Source organism: Nannobrachium achirus (assembly GCF_963921795.1).
Source record: "Nannobrachium achirus genome assembly, chromosome: 2".
NCBI classification, from domain to species: Eukaryota; Metazoa; Chordata; class Actinopteri; order Myctophiformes; family Myctophidae; genus Nannobrachium; species Nannobrachium achirus.
Window position 1 is genome coordinate 71503789 of NC_137811.1, and position 11716 is coordinate 71515504.

General features: G+C 40.7%; 1 protein-coding gene across 1 annotated transcript in view; it reads left to right on the forward strand.

Moving 5' to 3' along the window:
* Nucleotides 1-969: 969 nt before the first annotated feature.
* The window catches only part of LOC308300267 (uncharacterized protein), a gene marked incomplete at its 3' end in the record, with an annotated part of 83611 nt that continues 72864 nt past the window's right edge, over nt 970-11716 (forward strand). The window contains exons 1-6 of the mRNA XM_080744088.1: nt 970-1067; nt 2127-2151; nt 4560-4656; nt 5021-5094; nt 7658-7770; nt 9778-9998. Of these exons, the coding sequence (XP_080600214.1) occupies nt 2132-2151; nt 4560-4656; nt 5021-5094; nt 7658-7770; nt 9778-9998 (525 nt within the window). The 5' untranslated portion in view covers nt 970-1067; nt 2127-2131. The remainder of the gene's footprint in view (nt 1068-2126; nt 2152-4559; nt 4657-5020; nt 5095-7657; nt 7771-9777; nt 9999-11716) is intronic.

Consider the following 11716-nt stretch of genomic DNA (forward strand, 5'->3'; position numbering starts at 1 on the left):
AGGAAAAAAATGAAAAGAAATAAAAGACAGCTAAAAGTTGATTTGGGATGGCAAAAACGTGAGGAAAAGAAAAGGCCACGTGTTTTATTGTTCTTCAACACCAGAGGCAGCTCCACAAAGGGTTAACTTCCTTCTCCTAGCTCTGTGGAATGTCCTGCCGACAGGGAGTCCCCTACTCTCTCTCTTGCCTTGGGGGGATTTCATCTTTTTCACAATAACAAGACAAGAGCGCCCCTCACTCACTCTCAACTCCATGCCTCACACACCCACTATGCCTCACACACCCCCTGACATGCAGCCAGTAGCTGCACGGCCATGTTCATAATTCATAAAAAAAAGTTAAGTAGCCTACAGTAGCAACTACTGGAAAAATATGCCAAACTTACACATGATGAGGATGCTCTTTTATTTTCTATTTGCTCTCTTGCCCTTTGCACTCTCTTTTCTCAAATCTTTCTACATCTTTATCTTTTGTTTTGTTTTGATTGATTGAAGAATGTATTAGAAGCTTACAATAGAAAAGAAGTACAGTTTCATGACAGTACAAATCACTGGTGCAAGGTCAACTAAAAGGAGATCCTAGAAAGCCGAGGCTTATATTTCCACAGGAACCACACTTTAAGTATCTCATAACATTGCAAATTGTTGCTTGCTGTTATTATATTGTTTGCTGTTATACTACTGTAGGCCATATTTTCCATCTTTTTCTTTTTTCTTTTCCTTTGCAAACTGCTAATAAAGGTAAAACTATCAAATCGATCAACATTGATTAAAATGGTCAAACAACAACATCATGTTTGAAGTTAAAGCTCCCTACAGCCCGCCTTCCCACACTACGACATCCAATAGGAACGGGGCTACCAGATGATTGATGTGACGTGCGCTCGGTTTCGACCAATGAACGCAGAGATGCGGAGGGCGGTTAGCGGAGGTCCCGTCTCTTCCGGTCAGTTTTTTCATGTTTTCGATGGATGGTTGTTTTCCTGCAGAGTGTGCAGCAGACTCCTAGTAAAAGATAAAAACAACTCTTTACTCTTCATTCAATGGTGTTAAATGACAAAAACACGGTGAGTCGAGTTCTATTAACCAACTAATAATGGTTTTGTCATGCCTAGCACTGCCAACTCGCTTGCATTTTGCAGGAAACCGCTTTTATTTGCTCATTTTTCCTGCACGGTTCTTCCATGCTTTTCTCTTGGGGTATTTTTTCACCTTTTTCAAAACAACAAGAGGAGAGCTCCCCTCCTCACCTCACACACCCACTGCCATGCAGCCTCGGCCATGTTTTGCTTGCTTCCTTGGATTTTTGAAATGCAATGCAAATCAGCATGGCAATGTTTGATTTTTTGTATTATTATTTTATTAATAGCCTATATTTTTTTCTGGAAGGAGTGAAACAGAGGTGTAATTTAACCAAAATCTAGTTTTTTTCCCTCAAAAAACTGCTTGTGGGGGTAAAGTTTTAGAGCCCCCCCCCCCCCCCCCCCCCCCAAGGCAATATAGTTAGGTTACAGCAATTTCACACCAGAAAGGTTGGATTTTGGATATTGCATGTCTTCTGCTAGCTCCTTTCGGAACCACTCACTCCACGGCATTCTGCTAATGGAGGGAAGATGTTACACAATACCCATATAGGCTATCATCATTGAACTGAGTAGAATACTTGTCTTTATTGTGAATGTGCGGCAATTCGTGCTTTAAAGCAGCCATACTATGGCTGCCATAGTAAATGTTACTGATACTGTATGTGTATGCACTATGCACTGACCTGACCTGACCTGACCACAGACGAACAATAAGGGTAATAATAATAATAATAATAATTCATTATAATAAAAGTAGGCTATATTACTTGAGTACAAAAGGACCACAATTTAACAAGCCATTGAGCTTGATGTGGTTTAAATCGTTTTAGTTGACCTTGTATCAGTGAACTGTCCTGTACTTTTTCCTCTGAAAAATTAAATCAACCAATCAATCAATCAATCAATCAATCAATCAATCAAGGCAATAATGCGCAATGTTCATTTGCTTTTACAAAATAAATAAATTCATAACTTTAGCATGTGAAGTCAGTGAGTGGCCAAAGTTGATTTTCTTTCTCTCTGTTACATGATCCTATCCAGGAAGGATGAACAGAAAGAGGACTTGGTGAGTTCATATTCATATTTTTAAGTAGTTGTGTATCATCATCATGCAATATTTTAAACATGGATAAGCCTTTGTTAGCTAGTGAGTGATTGCCGATTGTAATAACCAGTGTTTGGCACTGGGCAGTATTACTCAGGAGTGTAATATGTTACTTATTACATAGATACTAGACTTTTGAGGCTTCAGGCTGGGGCTGCGACTCTCCGTCACACTCACCCCCCATTGACCTCCTCCTACGGGGAAGCCCGGATCCGGGTCACGGCACCAATGTAACGGAGGTGATCCGAACCTCCCCACCCAGCTTCGAACCCGGGTCTCCCGCGTGAAAGTCCAATATCTTAACCATTACTCCAAAGGGATATCCCTAAGTAACGAGAGCAGATACTAGACTTTTGAGGCTTCAGGCTGGGGCTGCGACTCTCTCCGCCACACACACACACACACACACACACACACACACACACACACACACACACACACACACACACACACACACACACACATATATATATATATATATCACCAGTGGAAAAAAAGTACCCTATCAGATATACAACAACACAATCTGTTTAGCCAGCTCCTTTTAGAACTGAATCATTTTAGCAATTTTTTGATTTTATAATAATCATAATAAGAGTCAACAATCAGCCGAAACGTATGTAAAATATGGCAGCAATCTCTCTTTACCTTTTAAACTAAATGTTTTCAAAAGACTTCTGACAAAATCAGAGTCAAACCCTTACACTACTCGTTACTGGGTAAAATAATAATATTACAGTAATACATTACTAGTAACTAGTTACTGCCCAACACTGTTAATAACCTCTATAATATGTATGCCTATTCATTAACCTACAATATACTGTATATCACATTGTATTCTATATGTAAATTGTATAATGGGGAAACCTGAGGGTTATGCATTTACCTCGCAGCCACCATTGTAATTTAAATAGTTCATGAATCTATCAACTGAGGGACTGGGGGTAGCAAGAAAGTGGATTTTTCTGTGATAATGTGGCGTCTGGTGTAAAGGCTTTAGCCATCAATTAATTTATAGCGCTCGTAAGAGGACTTTTATTTTGTAGACTTTTACGAGGTTATAACGACCGGAGGCAATAGACTGTTGGCAAGCCTGTTTGAGCCCCTTACTGCTCCAAACATGTACAAATGCAAAATATAAGGTGCTTACCGTCTTGTTCCAGGTGTAAATCTATCCATCAGGAAGCTCTGCTGAATGTGTCGGTCCATATTGTTCAATAATGAAGTGTTTTACTCCAGCTTGTCTCCGAATCTCATTGCTTTTCCTTGTTTACCACAATGTAAGTTCAGTGAACATGGTTAGGGCTGTCACGATATGACATTTTACATGACGATTAATTGTCACTCAAATAATTGTCGATTAACGATTTAATTGTGTTTTTATCGTTGATAATTACATTTCTGTTTGGCTTTTAGGCTTTGAAGTTGTACATGGTAGATATGACACATAAACTAAATATACAAAAAAATTACTGACATATTTGACAACTTACTACTTAAAAAATAACTTTGATAGTGGAAATAGCCGATCTACAAGCTCACAACGCGTCGCGATGCGACGCGTTGTGAGCTTGTAGATCGGCTATTTCCACTATTTCTGACTTTTTTCAACATTCACGATTATGACGATTATGACAAAATAATTGCGATAATGTCAAATAATCACGATTAGACGATTATGTAATAATTGTGACAGCCCTAAACATGGTCGCACATATCATGTGACTGTGCCTATGTTCCCCACTTACTCCCTCAACTAAAAAAGTTTCTATGTTCCTTTACCTAAAAATAAGTTCTGTTTCCAATTACAAAAAAAAAAAAAAAAGTCAACTCAAAACTTATTTCTAATTATTTAATCCACCTGTTTCCGCGCGAATTTACTGTAGCATTATCTGTGGGACACTTCTGGTTAACAGCAGACATACAAGCTCACGTCACATCGCAGATGCAACCGTTGTGAGCTTGTAGATCACACTCGGCTGCGGCGCCGGAAGCTGCCGTACACCTTCTGCGCAATGCATGATGGGACGTTGGAAACTTGTGGATAAGATCTCTAAACACACCCAATGGAACGCAATGGGAAGACATTACAAATTACATGAAAGTTAGCTGGGCACTGTTTTTTTTTTTTTTTTTTTTTTTTGAACATGGCACCTTTTTTGGGGAAAGTGGGGAACATAGAACCTGGGGAACATAGGGAGGATCCAGATTAGGGAACAAGCTTCTTGAGTAAAACACTTTTCCTATACAAACTTTTAATAAAGTTTTCAATCAATGTGTGTGTGTGTGTGTGTGTGTGTGTGTGTGTGTGTGCGTGTGTGCGTGTGTGTGTGTGTGTGTGCGTGTGTGTGCGTGCCACCTGCCAGTTACGAGTCGTGGTTGAAGTTTGTTCCACCAGATGGAGGGGCTTTTATCGACCTGCCTGATGGACGGATGGAGGTGCAGAAAAGTCCTTATCAGGAGGTGAGTCTGTCTTTACTCCAGGGTTTCTCAGAGTGGGTGCCACGACACCCTAGGGTGTTGTGACGCCATTAAATCATTTTTTAATCAAAGTCACCAGTGTGTTAAAAGGATATTCCACTTAAAAAAAAAAAAACATTTTATTGTCTACTCAGGCTTTTGTGAACACCCTGGACAGTTTTGTTTTAATTCAATATTTAGATATTTGATATTCATTTTATCAGACACTCCCCAAAACACCTGTCTTTTTAACTTTTTGTCATGTATTTTTGAAAGTTTTTTCTTGAAAATGGAAAAAATGAAATACAACAAAGAATTATTAAAATGAATATCCCTTTAGTGTCATCCTGTATTGTCTTGTTCCCAGAACGACACCAACCGTTACTTCCTACAGAGGATCAGGTTCAGAGTGCAGGCAGAGGGAAGGTACAGAGGTCACAGGTACTGTTTTACTAGTGATGGAAAAAGTGTGATTCTTTTTAACCCATTTAGAACGGGTACACATAAGTGTATCATTATTTAATGCTTTAACTATTGAAAAATAGCTCACAGCGCGGCACCGAGTGCCGCGCTGCGAGCTTGTAGATCTGCTATTTTTTTTAAATCGTGAAAATTTGAATTTTGTCCCGATTCTATAAGTGTCTTTTGAATCCTTCTAAGATTTTTTGAAAAACCCATGTTTCTATGTCAGCAATCTGGCCAGCCATCGTCAAAGAAAAGGTCCTTTTCACTTAACTGGAGCTCAGTTAGTCTGTTCTTGAGAGCCTACTATGTCAGTGGTTCTCAAGCCTTTTCATGTGAAGGACCCCCAAAATGATATGTATTTGGCCACGGACCCCCATCTCAAAATATGTTGTTCCAGGGACCACCCAGATGCAAAATTTGAGTTACAAACGTTCGCTTTGAAAATGCATACATTCAAAGATTTGCACAAATTTTCACAACTTTTTCAAAAATAGCAGATCTACAAGCTCGCAGCGCGGCACTCGGTGCCGTGCTGTGAGCTTGTATATCTGCTATTTGTCACTGTTTAAAGCATTCAATAATTCTAGGCCTAAATGGGTTTTAAGTAAAAGTACCAATACTGCAATGTGGAAATGTTCTGTTCCAAGTAAAAGTCCAGGATTCAAAATTGACTTGAGTAAAGTTATAAAACTATAAAGGTTTACGTAAAGTATTGACAGAAAGACTCATTGTGCAGAATTCCACATTTCACAACTTTTCATATGTATAATAAAATGTATAAAAAATCTTTTGAAAATAGCAGATCTACAAACTTACGATGCATCACATCGCAAGGCATTGTGAGCTTGGGGATCTATTTTCAAATTGCTGAAATGTGAAGGGCTGAAGTGGTCACTGTATGTTTTGTAATAGTCAAAATCTACAAAGTACCTAGTAACTTAAGTTTTACTTTTTTTGTGGAGTAAAAAGTACAATATTTGCCTCTGAAATGTAGTAGAGTAGAAGTAAAAGTATTGAAAAATGTTATGACAATACAACTACGAAACATAACTGTCAATTTGTTATTGTCCAGGACCTTAGTAGGGAATTAACCTAGGGCATGCTCTAATTATTTAGGAATGGTGTCCAGTGACTCTTCGGGCTCATCATAGTGGCCAAATTGTTTTATTTATTTATTTTCTTTTTTTTTAACCTTTATTTAACCAGTAAAAAACACATTGAGACATAATATCTTTTTCGAGTGGGAACTGGCCAAGAGGCAGACATAAAAATGACACTAACTTTGCTACACATACAAGACACCAACAGCAAAGATAAAAAATCCATGATACATCACTATTACCTAAACTCCAAGGTGATACACTTTACATGATATAAAAACTAGTTTACAAACTTCAGGTAATACTACACAAACAGTATGCAACCTGTAACAAAAAAATAAATAAAAACACAAAATGAGAACCTAATAAACATCAGGGCAAGTGCAAGTGTTTATGTATCTATCCAAGGTGCTTCTCAGAAGAATTAGCACGGCCAATTTGAGTCTGGTCTGAAGGTCGTTCCACGACCATGGACCAAAGAAAGCGAGGCATTTTTTGCCTCCCTCAGATGTAAATACAGGTACTATACAACGTAGCCAGGCATTTGACCTGGGATTTAGCCCATTTTTAACCAATGCAAATTTGGAGGAAATATAAGAGGGGAGCTCACCAAGTATCGCTTTAAAAATCCAATATTGCCACCATCTTAAATCACTTTTGGCTAGACTAGATGAGCTACAAATGTGAATTTGGTGTCTCTTTGAACTGTTCTAACAGAACCAATTCCTTCAAATCATCTATGCGTTTTACCTCAGCAGCACTAAACCACGATTTAAAAAGTATGGACATCTCACGAGACCAGTTCTACATAGTTTTGCCCATCTGACCTTTTTAACTTCCTGAATTGCTTACGGTATGCCACTGGCATCAGCTCATACATAGTCTTTTAACACAGCAGATTTCACTTTGGTGTACCTTTGACTGTCATCTAGAGACTAAGTGCAGACAAGGCTTCTTGAGCCTTGCCTGTAAGCACACATCGTAACTAGGGATTGGACGATATGAAAATGTCATATCACGATTATTGTGACAAAATGAATCGCGATTTATGATATTATCACAATACTCAAAATCCATTATCCTGGGGAGGAACATTTGCCAAAAAATAGAAGATCTACAAGCTCACAACATGTCGCATGCAACGCTTTGTGAGCTTGTAGATCTGCTATTTTTTGGCAAAGACATTTGATAGAGAGTGAAAAAAAGAGTACGTACGTATATTATAAGTACCTTTTACCAATTATAGAGGGTTTAAGTGCTACCGGATAGGCAGCTCGGCAAATAAAAGTTGAATTGATCCCAGTGCATGACGGAGGACGATATCACGATAAATTACATCTCCACGATGCGATTATCGTGAGTGTTTTTTATCACGATAAACGATAATATCGCGTATCGGCTCATCCCTAATTGTAACAGCAATGCCTTTTCTGGATCAGACCAATTACAGGTGGAGAAGACGCACGTGCTGTTTGGTCTTTCCGGAGAAGAGACTTACCGGCATGGATGACCACTGACTCCACTGACTCCCCTGACCCCCCTTCACCTAAAGGTGTGTGTGTGTGTGTGTGTGTGTGTGTGTGTGTGTGTGTGTGTGTGTGTGTGTGTGTTCCATTTCTATTCTCTCAGTGGAACTCCCTCGAGGACCCATGAGGGTCCTTGGACCACACTTTGAGACCCACTGGTGTTTCCAGTGAGCCGACGTGCACAATATCACCCTGACTCTGTTTGAGCAGAAGGGAACTGAGCCTTCATTAGTATCATTGCTAACTCTTTAACCCTTTTAGGCCTAGAATTATTTAATGCTTTAAGTATTGAAAGATAGCAGATATACAAGCTTGTAGATCTGTTATTTTTGAGTCTTTGAATATATCTTTTTAAAAGCGAACATTTGTAACTCAAATATTTGCTTCTGGGTGGTCCCTAGAACAACATATTTTGAGATGGGGGTCCGTGTCCAAATACATGTAATTTTGGGGGTCCTTTGACATGAAAAGGTTTGAGAACCACTGATTTAGAAGAAGGATTTAGAAGACATTTATAGAATCGGGTCAAAGATATTCAAAGACCTGCACAAATGTTCACGATTAAAAAAAAAAAATAGCAGATCTACAAGCTCGCAGCGTCAAGTGTCTAGAAGGATTGATAAGAAGGTGATTATATTCTGACATTAATGGCGCCAGCATGCTTGTAAAGTGCACTTTTAACCAAACCGATTCGGCCGCGGAACGCGGCGGAAAGCGTCTCTTGCCGACAGGAAGCTCATCGGCAGGTTTTCGGCAGCGGGTCGGGAACGTTATCGACCAGTATCGACGGAAAACTGGAAAACTGGACTTGCTCAGTTTTGTTGAGTCGCCCCTGGCCGTCGGTAGGATTGAGGGAGTTGTAGAATGGACCATTAGTTTGCTATACAGCTGCAAAACCAAGCCAAAATAAGCCAGAGACATTTTCCTGTTGCATATCTTTACTAAATACCATATTCTCAACTCTCAATTCCTATTCCAATCTGATCCAAAGCAAAGCTAGTAGTAGGCTAGTAATAGTGCTGCTGCTGCTGCTGCTGCTGCTGAAGCAGCCCGTGTTGTTTTTTTTTCTCTGCATGTAGAACACGGAGTGCCTCCGGTGCCAGATTCTGTGAGTGAAATAAGCGACCAGGTCTATGAAAATAAGCCCAAAAGCAGCGACCAGTTTCACCTATTGAGCTCTATTACATTAGATATTGTATAAAATAATGTTGAAAGCAAGGCCAAATAAGCAACTACACTTCAGAAACAAGCCCAAACAAAAGCAACACACAACTATCAACATTATAGGAAAACAGGATCAATGTTGCTTATAAATGAGCAGACCTGGCACCACTGCCATACAGTAACTACAGTCGGTGTCGTCTGAAAAAAGAAATAAGTGCTTAGTTTTTTGCAGTTCTTTGCAGTCTGTGTACAGTGACAGTCAGAAGGAGTCTCCTGTAGGCTGTTTGGTGTGGAGACACCTTAAAGCTATACTGTGTAAGATGCTCAACTAGTGGTCAGTAGCCCTATAGCAAACCGCGGTCGCGTCCGCGTCTTTCGGCCGTTTTTCGTACCTTCACACCCCCGCGTCTGCCTCCACCTCGCCGAGATCGATCTTTAGAGGGGTCCCTGGTTCCTGTGCGTTCAGGCATTCCGGAGAAACGGACTACTTCACCCTGCCTGGTAGGCGAGATTACCTTTTGAGTATAGAGACACACGGGCGACTACAAATATGGCCGCCATAGCGACCCCACTTCAAGATGCGCTGTGGTTGGCCGGCAGTGTATAACCCTCGCTGTGATTGGCCGGTAGTGTGATGACGCAATTTTTCCGCGAAAACCGGTCCCCGGTAGGGATCATAGAAAACATATAAAGAGAAGGCTTTAGAAGCTGAAAATAACGGAGTGGGGGTTCTAAAACTTTAGCGATTTAACAGTTAGGACAATTTTAAGATTTGTTTTATAAAAAAAGTTACATGGTATACCTTTAAGATAAACATGTCTTAATGAGTGCAATATTAACAAGTGTATTCAATTTAATTGCATGTTTAGAAGACCGCCTTCCGCCGGCCTTGAGGCGGATAAGGACCACTTGTCAAGATGAGTGGCCCGTCAAGGTGAAGAAGACTAGGTGGAAAACCACTAAAGATGACACGGGGACCACTGATGAAGATGACAGGCCCCTCAGGGTGAGGTCGACCAGTGATGATGAAGATGACAGGCCCCTCAAGTTTTGGAAGACCACTGGTGAAGATACCCGCAGACCTCAAACGGTAAGTTCTTTAACCCATTTAGGCCTAGAATTATTGACTGCTTTAACCCGTGAAAAATAGCAGATATACAAGCTCAAGTATATTTAGAGCGAACGTTTGTAACTGGGGGGGGGGGGGTCCCTGGAACTAAATATTTTGAGATGGGGGTCCGTAGCCAAATACATATCATTTTGGGGATCCTTCACATGAAAAGGTTTGAGAACCACTGACATAGTAGTCTCTCAAGAACAGACTAACTGTATGTATACATATTGGTGCTCCTTCCATTTTGGCGGGTGCTCCTAAATTATTTCTGGTGCTCCTAAGATTTTAAACTGGTAGCACCAGTGCTACCAAGTAAAAAAGTTAATTTCGAGTCCTGTCTGTAAGAGTTAACACATGGGCTGCTAAGGTTTATAACATTTATAGCTGTTGCTGCTGCCACCATTGACTTACGCTTTGTTTTGACGTGCCTCGCAAGCTTCGTGCGTGTGCACGTGCGTGTCCAGAGAAGATTGAGGAGGATAATCCATTTGTTTACAAACGCTCGCAAAACTAAAATCCAAAAATCGCGGTAAAATCGCGGTAAAGTGTCGCCGTGAAAACAATCAGCTCTCTGCTTCCATGGGGCTGTTTTCCACTTCATTCTTAGATAAAGCCGTTCTTATGTTTCAAAGTAGAATCTAAAGCAATGTTAATCCTTCTGTGATGTCTTCCCTAGAGGGGCTGCCTGCACTGACTGGGTGACGTAATGGACTCAGGTCATGCAAAGGGCAGCTGCAGTCTCAAAAAGTTAACTGTTTGTTGCCTCGTGTGTGAACGAGATAACTTCCTGTGGCAGGGGGACACCTAGTGGCCATAACTCGTCCCTGAACGAGTTTGGCTCCCCAAGTGTTAAAGATGGGGTGCCATGATTTTCCCCTCTATAAAACATAATTATCTACTATTATGATTATACTAGGAGGAAGAATCTTTCCAAAAAAGTGTACAGAAAATTTAAATTATGTTTTTATGTGGCCACACCCACCAGTTCATTGGTATGCTTGGTTGTCATGGTGGGTGGTGACCCAGCTGAAGTTAGCCACACCCACATGTGTTGGGTGAATGGTAATTAGGGGAGGGGTTGATTCTATGATGTAATAAGTATGGGTGTTTTTGGAACGGCACGTCTGACCCAGCAGGTAGCATCCTCCAGCTAAAAACCCAAATAAAAAGAGAATGCATAATTGCTCATAACAACCACACCAGGGGGTCTAATGAAGTACTGTCAACCTCCTAGACACATGAAAACCAGAAAAAGTACAAAACTATGGCACCTCCGTCCTGTGTACCCTGTGAGAGACGCTGGTGCATATGTCATAACATGACGCGCACAGAAGCGAAATGGTGCGTCTAGGCTGCATTGACATCCTATTCTATGCTGAAACATAAAAACAGTTTATCTCTGAATAAGGTGCAAAGAACGCCAGGGAAGCAGAGATCTGCTTGTCTTCACGGCGACACTATAACGCGATGGTCGGCCGCGGTTTGGATTTTCGTTTCGCGAGCGTTTGTAAACAAATGGATTATCTTCCTCAATCGTCAGCGGACACTCTGACTCTGGTCCGAGGCTCTTCAAAATAAAGCGTAAGTGAACGGCGGCACCAGCAACAGCTAGAAATGTTAGAAACCTTGGCTTCCATTTTGTTAACACATGGGCTGCTAAGGTTTATAACATTTATAGCTGTTGCTGCTGCCAC